Here is a 10,398-nt window from a genome sequence, read left to right on the forward strand (position 1 = left end):
CTGCTAAAGTCCACGTTCTCGCTCTCCACAAAGTACTTTTAGATTTAAAAAAATTCAGTAGTTTATAATCTAGTGTTTACAGCTCAAGCAAGTATACTTTAAAGATTTTTTTCCCCCAAAGAATCTATTTTACAAGTTAGACTGGACTCCCCCCTACCCAAGTATTCTGGATACCTGCATACTGATAATGAGTGTGGAAGAAAACTAGAAAACTCCAAATTACTTGAAGAAACAAGTAGAAATTTTAGAGAAGAACGTAGAGAACCAGAGAAACCATAAAAGTTTACTAAATGGGAAGTTATCAGCAAATCTTATTCATATAGCACTAAATTCTTTAAATACAAAAAACAAATCTAATTACACAAAATGCCTTAAATCAACTAAATGTTGATTATAATATCCATCTACTTGGCAAACGATTATTATTCACGTCTCTAGACACAAGTGTTTATTTTTGCCCTTGAAGGTAATTCCACATTAATTTTCAAGTTCCTTCAATAGTCTTTTCAATCTATATCTGCTTCCTCAGAAGTTAATTGTTGATGAGTCACTCCTTAACACTTTGCTACTTACTATAAGTTTGATTGCCTTCCTAAACCAAGAGTAAAGAACGCATATATCAAAGGGTTCATAGCTGAGTTGTAGTAAACACACCACACTAAAATCTCATAAACATAAGGAGGAGTTATAAAATTCATATAAGCATCAATAATGTATGGTAGCCAAGAGAGAAGAAAAGCTGCCATAGCAATACCCAACGATTTAGCGCCTTTCTCTCCCCTTTTGCTACTCTTTCCTTGTAACTCTCTGAAGAGGACTGACCTTGGCTGGCTATACTTTCTATTTTCCTAGCCTGATGTTTCACCACCAAAAATATCTTACCATAGATAAACACCATGGCAACAGTGGGGATAAAGAATAGAAGGAAACAAAGCAGAACCCAATTTTGATTCAACGGAGCCTGACAACCTCCTACACAGGTGAGAGCAACTACTAATTTCTCGATGCCTTCCTCACTGGCCCCAGTGTAAAAGATAGAAAAACTATACAGAAAAGAACCAAGAAACAACAATACATATTCCTGAAACCGATCCAGTAAACTTGCCTGGATAGGTCAGAGGATCAGTAACAGCAACATACCTATCAACAGAGATACAGCATAAATGAAATAAAGACGCAAAGCAAGAGGAGGTATCGAAGCAAGTATGAAATGTACAGTAACTCTCCCCAAAGTACCAACAGCTCTCCACAGACCTCACTGTGCTGAAGGGCATCACAGTCACTCCCACCAAGAAGTCAGCGCAGGCCAGGGATGCGATCAGAAAGTTAGTAGGCGTGTGCAGCTAAATGGGGGATAGCAATAATGACCAGTAAGTTTCCAAACACTGCCAGCACAGCCCCAAAACCTGGGACTGCATACAGAATTGCCCAAGGCCCAGGCGAGTAAGGGGTTTTAATGCAGGATCCATTCACGTTCTCAGAGCAGAGCTCCACAGCTTCTGGGAGAAATTGTTTATCATTGCTTTCCTTGAATTACTTTAAAGCTCTCAGATGTTCTATTTCAGCAGTCTGGAACACAAAAGAGATGGCAATTTCAAAGTCTCTGGGAGGGAAAAAAATCTCTAGTTAAAATGAAAGTAACTCTTTTATCAACTATTTATTTTTTACTTTTTGAAACCTTAGCTATATCTATTTGTCTTTCCAAAATGTATTACCAGGTTTTTAAAAATAGTTAAAGCGGGAATTTGTTTCAGGAAGTCATTGAAATTACAGTCAAATATGTAACTAAATAAATGGCTAAAAATACATTTAGTCCAATGACATGTAGAATACAATATAGTGATCATTAGGAATAGGCTTATTTATTTATTTATTTTTGTATTACTTTACCTTTTGAAAACCTCATCTGTAACCACCTGCATTGAGAAATAATCAGGCTTCCAAAGGCTGAGTTTTATGTATTTAGTTATCTCCCCTGAGTAGCCACTTCAGCAGTAATGACAAACGATATTTCATTTTTTCAAGAAGGGAGGAATAAATTACATAGTCTTCAAATTATAACGTCAAAATGCCTATAGTATAGAGGGTGAAGACAAAGGAAAAGTTTACTCATAATAGCTTGCTAAATTTATTCTGGGAATACATTTCTTCTGTTGCTTATAGTTTCAGAGTTTGTGTTATTGTGTTTGTTCATTGTCTTTTCCCTTAGTGTTCAGTCACGATTTGAACACCTTGAGAGAATTTGAAGAAATATTCTTATCAAAGTGATTCTAACAAATTAGGGGCAAATCTACTGCAAAAGACCTTTTTAAGGTGCTAAAAAGCAAAGTTATCACTTAAGGATTAAGGTGATCCTGACCCAAGCCATGGTGTTTTCAATTGCCTCATATGCATGTGAAAGCTGGACAATGAATAAGGAAGACCAAAGAAGAATTGAGACCTTTGAATTATGGTGTTGGTGAAGAATATTGAATATACCATGGGCTGCCAAAAGAACGAACAAATCTGTCTTGGAAGAAATACAGCCAGAATGCTCATTAGAAGCAAGGATGGCTAGTTCTGTTGTATATAGGCTCCCTATGAGTTGAAACCGGCTGGATGGTACCTAACAATAACAATAACAAATAGCCAGTTTTTGATGTCTAAAATCAATAAGGATTGATGAAAATAAGAAATAACTCGCCTTGCACCTCACATTCCCATCCTTAAAAGAACAGTATAGTTTTTAAACCAACCTCAGAAGAGAAGATGTCAACTGGGGTGGACTAGAGTGGTCATTTTAGATTTGCCATGTCCCTAGAAAGAGTAGATTCATGCTGTTATCCAAAATAGAGACCAAGATAATTTCCTAAAAATCATATGTCCCAGAATGAGAACCATGAATAAGTGCAGCTTTGCATTTATATCTTAATCTGCTGAGCTAGAGACTGGGCTACTTTTATTGCCATTTAATCCATGAGATAGGTCTGGGCTCTGCTGAAAGGGCAGGGTCCTGGAAAAAGCTATATGCTTACACAAGTGTGTGTATATCTTTTGGTGCAGTGGTTGAGAGCTAAGGCTGCTAACCAAAAGGTCGGCAGTTCGAATCCACCAGCCGCTCCTTGGAAACCCAATGAGGCAGTTCTACTCTGTCCTAAAGGGTCACTATTAGTCGGAATCGACTCAATGGCAATAGGTTTGGTTTTTTGGTTTTTTTATACTCTCTAGTACATATGTCAAGAGGCAGTCATTTGAACAGAACAAGGGGATACTTCGTGGTTTAAAGTCAGGGAAGGTGTGCATGAGGGTTGTATCCTTCCACCGTACTTATCCAGTCTGTTTGCTGAGCAAATAATCCGAGAACCTGAACTTCCTCAGGATTGGAGGAAGACTCATTAACAACCTGCGTTATGCAGATGACATAACCTTGCTTGCTGAAAATGAAGAGGGCTTGAAGCAGTTACTGATGAAGATCAAAGACGACAGCCTTCAGTATGGCTTACACCTCAACATAAAGAAAACAAAAAATCCTCAGGACTGGACCAATAAGCAACATCATGATAAACGGAGAAAAGATTAAAGTTGTCAAGGATTTCATTTGACTTGGATCCACAATCAACACCCATGGAAGCAGCAGTCAGTAAGTCAAAAGACTCACTGCATGGGCAAATCTGCTGTAAAAGACCTCTTTTAAGTGTTCATAAGCAAAGATGTCACCCTGAAGACTAAGGTGTGCCTGAACCAAGCCATGGTGTTTTCAATCACCTCATATTCACTGGGAAACCTGGACAATGAATAAGGAAGACCGGAAAATAATTGATGCCTTTGAATTGTGGTATTGGCGAACAATAGTGAATATGCCATGGCCTGCCAAAAGAACAAGCAAATCTGTCTTGGAAGAAGTACAACCAGAGTGCTTCTTAGAAGCAAGGATAGTAAGACTACATCTCACATACTTTGGACATGGTATCAGGATAGATCAGTTCCTGGAGAAGGACATCATGCTCAGTAAAGTAGAGGGTCAGTAAAAAAGAAGAACACCCTCAACGAGATGGATTGACATAGTGGCTGCAACAATGGACTCAAGCATAACAAGGATTGTGAGGATGCTGCAGGATCAGGCAATGTTTCCTTCTGTTGTACATAGGGTTGCTATAAATTGGAACTGACTCCACACCACCTAACAACAACATTACTCTCTAGCAGAGCCCTGGTGGTGCAGAGGTTAATCACTTGGCTGCTGTCCAAAGGTAGGCAGTTCAAATCTACTCTCGGCTCCATGGGAGAAAGATGTAGCAGTTTGCTTCCACAAAAATTATAGCCCTGGAAACCCTATGGAACAGTTCTACCATGTCCTATAGGGTCATTATGAGTCAGAATCGACTCAGTGACAATGGGTTTATACTCTACAGGGGACCCTCTATGTGGTACAAATGGTTAACATGCTTAGCTGCTAACCAAAAGGTTGGAAGTTCAAGTCCACCCAAAGGTGCCTTGGAAGAAAGACCTGGCAATCTACTTCTAAGAAATCAGTCATTTAAGACCATATGGAGCACAGTTATACTCTGACACACATGAGGCCACCATGAGTCAGAATCAACTGAACAGTAACCAGCTTATACTCGCTCAGTCATATACATATATATTTATATGTGTCACACAACTCACACATCTGCGATGTTTTCAAGCTTTACTAGTCAGTGAGTTTTAAATCAATTCATCTTCACTTATATTTCTCAGTTTCTACTTAATTAAACACTCACTGGTTTGATGACATAAAATTAAGTCTCCTCCTTCCAAAGTGTGGTATTCCCCAGATGGGTGCATCCCATGTGCTCACAAGCTAGTCTGCTCAATAAAATCTTCACTAAACACCACCACGTTCTACTGTTTTGCCTCAGGTCTCCCAGTAAGGTCCACCACATCTCTTGTTTCACTCGAAACCTGCTAAAGAAATTTCACCACAGCCACCATAGATGGTGCCCTGCCTGGGAGTTTGGGTGTATGTACAAAAGATGCTGTCTCTCGAAGCTTTAAAAATTCCCACTTCACTAGTGCTCAAGTAATGCTGGTGGTATGTAAAGGAGTGACCCTTTCCTCAGCTCTTTGTACTAGGATCCTAAAACAGCACTCTTCAATCTCTTAGAATGTCTTAAAACTTGCGCATACCTAGAAGCAAACATACTTGTATAGCAATGGCCACTCATAAGAAGTGGGGTTTGGACCTAAAAATGTACCTTATTACCAAGTGCCCTAGGTGATTCTGATGTGTTCTAAAAGTAGGAACCACTGGTCTAGAACTTCCTCAATCCAAATCTGTACATCTCAGCAACCTGAGAGGATAAAAAAGGAACCCCAAATCCATACGCTAGGGTTAGGACGAAGAACTCCTTGAGACATGTCTGAGGATATCTGGACCTTGCAAACTGGCAACTAGTCCAAGTGGTATTCAGAAGTACCTTACTTTATATACAATACCTGGGTTTCAAATTTACAGTATGAGTATCCTGCTTCCTTTTTTCACTCCCTGTTAAAGCAAGCATTGAAACAGAAATGTTAGGGGAAACTATGGAAGATAAAGAAATTTTAAAAATTAAGTAATCTACAGTTTATCTTGTCTTGTGAATCTCTATTTTCAAACATTGGGTTTATTACTAGAGATAAATGCTTGTTCAAATTTAAGGCTCTAGTCGGAGCTGGAAATAGTTCTACAATAAATACCTCCATGACTTATGTCAAGGCAAGCTCTTCAAGATCGATAGGAGGGATTAGGTGTTTTCAGGATGAAAATACCTTCCCTCTTCTCTTCCACTCATTTTCAGGATCAGAAAAATAAAAGTTACCCTGAGTCTAACTCTTCTCTGTCCCAGAAGTATGTGCTAACAAGCTAGTCTGCTCAATAAAATCACCCTTGCACACCAACATGTTTACATGGCAACATAAACTAGTAATTAATAGCCTGGCTCCACAGCTAGATGACCTGAATATAAGTCCAGGCATTGCCATCTACTTAGTAGTAACTTTGGGCAAGTTACATAACCTCTGTGAACCTTAGTTTCTTTATCAGTACAATACAGATAATAATATCTATCATTCAGTATTATGTAAGGATGTTTTACATTAGTGAATGTGTTGATATACGTAAAAAAATTTTATGATACCCTGGCACATAGTAAATGCCCAGAAATAGCATTATTGTTGTCCCAAAAGACATCAAACTGGGAGAACACATTGATGACATAAAGCTAAAATAACATGATTATCAGAAGGCAAGAGGAACACTAGTCACTTTGGTAGATATAAGCATTACAGAGGATGAAGGATAGATTCCTTGAAAATACAGCAATCTGCTACCTAAATGAAATTTTGGGAGCCTAGGAAGCTGGACCATATCAAACTACACCCTCTAACTTGAAGGACAAGCCATTTTACCTTGTGCCTGCCACAAAAATGCACAATCTGGTCCTCTGTTGCCCTTGCTCAATCACATTGATGGCATCTTCAGGTGTTCCGAGTCCTAAGGGGGAGCTATGGCATTATAGCCACACTCAGAGATGGCCCTGAAGAACTGTGGAGAAGGGAAATATCTTTCTTCCAGGGGACAGAATGTTGAGTGGTATGGTACATTTCAATGCACACTTTTCCTAGAAAAAGAAATATCTTGAGGCATGGATCTACACTGATTCATGGACGGGTCTATTGATTTGGCTGGGTGACCTCAGTCTTGGAAGGATCAAAATGAAAAGATTGATAACAAGGAATCTTGAGGGAGAGTTATGTGAATAGACCTGTTGAAGTAGGTTTGGAAGGGGAATAATTATATGCCATGAGAATATGTACCAAATAGGCACACCTGAAGAGTAGCAAGATGGCCCTCTTATGGATGTCAGTTAATCTCATTCTGAAAAAAACCAGTGCTTGGTCAATAGTTTTATAAACCAAGTGGTCATCGTGGCAGAGATGGAGGCCAAGGAGGTTCTCAACAACATGGGCTCCCCCTCAGTAAGCTGACCTGGCTACCACCACTCCTGGATGCACAATTTGACAGCAACAACAGCCCCCTAGAAGCAAGTTAGAGTGAATCCCATCCATCATAGGGGAGATAGCCATTTGTTACCATGGGATAGATACTTACGTGGATTTAAATTTGCTTTGCTTGCTTGCCATGCTGTCAGCACCAGTAACTATTTGGTCTACTGAATATCTGATATACCATCCTGCATCCTCACAACTTTGCTTCTGATCAAGGAAAACACTTTATGTTGAAAGAAGTAAAGCAACAGACTGATATGGTGGGATTTGTACTAATGTACTCAAGAATCCAGAAGCAGCTGGTTTTATGACATTGTAGGATGGTCTATTGAAGACTTTGATATAGTGCAAGTTGAAAACAACACTTTAGAGATTAGGGTAACATCCTGAGGGATGTGGTATATGTTCTTAACCACCCAGCAGCACGCAAAGCTCTTTATTCCATGGCCAGTTTATGAATCTTGGAGCCAAGTATAGGAATGTGGGTGGCATTTCCCATTAGTATCCACTTGAAAAAATATTTTTCCTGTGATAACAAATCGGGTCTCTGCAGGTTTAGATATTAATTATCTAATGGAGGAACATTCCCACCTTAGTGTCAGTGAATTTGACACAATGATTTCATTGACCTTGAAACTGGGATTGCCATCTGGCCATTTAAACTCCTAATGCCACCGGGCAAATAGGAATAAAAGGGATTAGGAGATTTGCTGCTGCAGCAATAATCATGAGTTGCTGCTGTATAGTGAGTGCAAGGAAGAGTATAACTGGAACCCATGACCAGTGGTAAATGTTGAAGGAATAACACAACAACACTATAAAGATTGGATTTCTAAAGATTCGATTTTCTCAGAAATGAAGTCTGAGAGCACCCCTACTGAGTAGAAGTGCTGTCTGAAGGCAAAAGGAATATAGACTAGGCAGTGGGAAGAAAAGACAAATGTCAACTACAACTTCATGACTAGTTATAGAAAAAGGGAATTGTTTCACTTAATCTAATATTTTTTCTTGCTGTGTAATTTTTAAATTCATATAGAATCATTGTTTTTTCATTTTCCATTTTCTTTTATTTCCCTCTATCTCACTACATTATATAGGGTGCATTAGTGCTGTTTTACTTTATGATTAAGTCTTTGAGTTTCTGAATATTGAGAGAGGATTGTAACAGAACTAGAGGAGAAATGTACACTAGCCAGAAATCATTCACTTGGAGCTGGAACAATAACTGGAGGGACTGAGTTGCCACCCTGTGGGCAAGAGGTGAGTATGTTTTGATTTATATACAGAATTATTGCATGAAAAGAAACAGAAGCACTTTTAAATATAAGTGTGGGGAAAAGAGTGTGTTGACTGCAGAGGACATGTATTAATCAGAATGCCCAATATTCAGATATCTTTCCTATTTGTGAGGAATACCAAGAGAGAGCAAACCAGGGCCCATGATATAATATGAACCCCTCCCGTACCACTCACCCTAATGGCTAAAGCATAAACATGTGCTCCCATTCCGAACCTGAAGTTTCCATACCAGTGCACAGGGTGAACTAGAGATTCTTCAGAGAAGCTACAGTTGAGTCAAGAGAGCAGTGGTCATGCTATCCCATATGCAGAGTAACAGTGTTTCTAGCTAAGGTTGAAAGTTTCTGTGGTGGCTTTCCAAGGAGATCACTCAGTGGTGGAAACCTCCCTTGGTTATTTTCTGAACTTGGTCCTCCTGCTTTCCTGCAGATTTTAAGATCTACCCTAAACCTTTCAGTTGAGTTAAATTCTGCCTAGTACAACCTAAAGATGGCTTAGATGTTGTGGGTGAGAGACAATGAGAATTCCAGGATGATTCCTCACTTTCTGGCCTAGTGGAGGAGGAAGTTTGGGCAGGGGGTGGGGAGGAGAAAGGATTTCCATTTGGGACATGTTGAAATTGAGATGCCTTTGAGTAATTAAACTGAAACTATCCAATAGACAAATGGATAGCTCTGTCTAGAGTTCAAAACGCTAGAGTATTTGGGGGTCATCATCTTATATGTCACAATTAACCCCTTGGAAAACTAACAGTGTTAAGGAAGGAAATGATGATTTATTATAAATCTACCGTGTTCCAGGAATCTACCTGTCACCATAAAATAATGAAGCTGCTTTTCTCAGGTCACAAGAAAGTCAGCTAATAACTTTATAATTCCACACTATGGCCTGAATAAATTTCTCTAAGATGCTGGATTCATTTTATGAAGTATGGAGCAAGTTATATATAATGATAGTTCTGAAATTACTATTATTAGATTCTTTCCTTGACCAAAATCTTGTTGATACAATACTTTTTCCATCATATAGTCCAAATAATACAATGGTTTGTTTTTTAACAATTTTTTAAAAATCCATTTTTTGGCTTATCAATTTCAGAGGTCATCTGGTACACTAAAAGGAAGTTTTCATTTCTGATGGTTTCCTTGATTAAAAAATAATAATCATCTTCAAACACTATTTACTTGGTTTTGAATGAACTTAATCCGTAATGCTATAAGTAATTTACTCCACAGTAATGTAAATTATGATGCTTGAAAATAAGATCCTAAAAGTAGAAGATAAAAGTATGAAGGGGATTGATATACATTACTCATTATTTCTTTGACATTTCTTCCTTACTGAACTATTTTAAAGGTATTAATGCCTCCATTCTATTCAAACAAACAAACAAAAACCTGTACAGTTTAATCTGACTCCATAAGACAGAGTAGAACTGCCCCGTAGGGTTTCATATGCTGTAGGGTCGCTCTGAGTCCGAATTCACTCCATGGCAATGGGTTTTTGGAATCTACTCATCTGAGGAGGGACTGGTGGATTCAAACTGCTGACCTTTTTTGTTAGAAGCCTAGCCCTTAACCATTCTGCCCAGGGCTCCTTCCAGTCTGTTTTATGGCTCTCTTATTTCCCTGTACTCTGCTGCCCCTTAGCGTTCACTGTGAACAACACTGAACTGACCAAACAGGACACCAAACAACTGTGGGAAGGGAAGAGTCTCTTAAAAATGAGCCCTCCAGGGAAGTTAAGGCTATATAAAGTAATAAAAGACCGGTATAAACTTAGAAAAATAGGGGTAAATATTAAGGTAACCACAAAGGAACCTAACAATCCTACAAATCAAAATAAAAAAGTAGACAAACATAAAGACCCAGCAAACACAAAATCTACAACAATGAAAAAGATGAAAAAAAATACGTAAAGAAAAACGAATCAGCACAGAAAATTAAGGGGAACAAAGAAACTGTGAACAACAAACAAAAAGAGATATCAAGATGACAGCACTAAACTCATACCGATCAATAATTACACTGAATGTAAACGGACTTAATGCACCAATAAAGAGATGGAGAGTGACAGATTGGATAAAAA

General features: G+C 38.6%; 1 protein-coding gene across 1 annotated transcript; it reads right to left on the reverse strand.

The window, feature by feature from the left end:
• Positions 1 to 525: 525 nt before the first annotated feature.
• On the reverse strand, positions 526 to 1,520 carry LOC101353702 (trace amine-associated receptor 9). The gene is given in 6 exon segments (XM_004391407.1): positions 526 to 608; positions 611 to 769; positions 772 to 1,049; positions 1,051 to 1,344; positions 1,346 to 1,502; positions 1,505 to 1,520. Coding segments are annotated over 6 exon segments (987 nt in total).
• Between the last annotated feature and the right edge of the window lie 8,878 nt (positions 1,521 to 10,398).

The sequence above is a fragment of the Trichechus manatus genome, unplaced genomic scaffold (assembly GCF_000243295.1).
Source record: "Trichechus manatus latirostris isolate Lorelei unplaced genomic scaffold, TriManLat1.0 scaffold00002, whole genome shotgun sequence".
Lineage (NCBI taxonomy): Eukaryota > Metazoa > Chordata > Mammalia > Sirenia > Trichechidae > Trichechus > Trichechus manatus.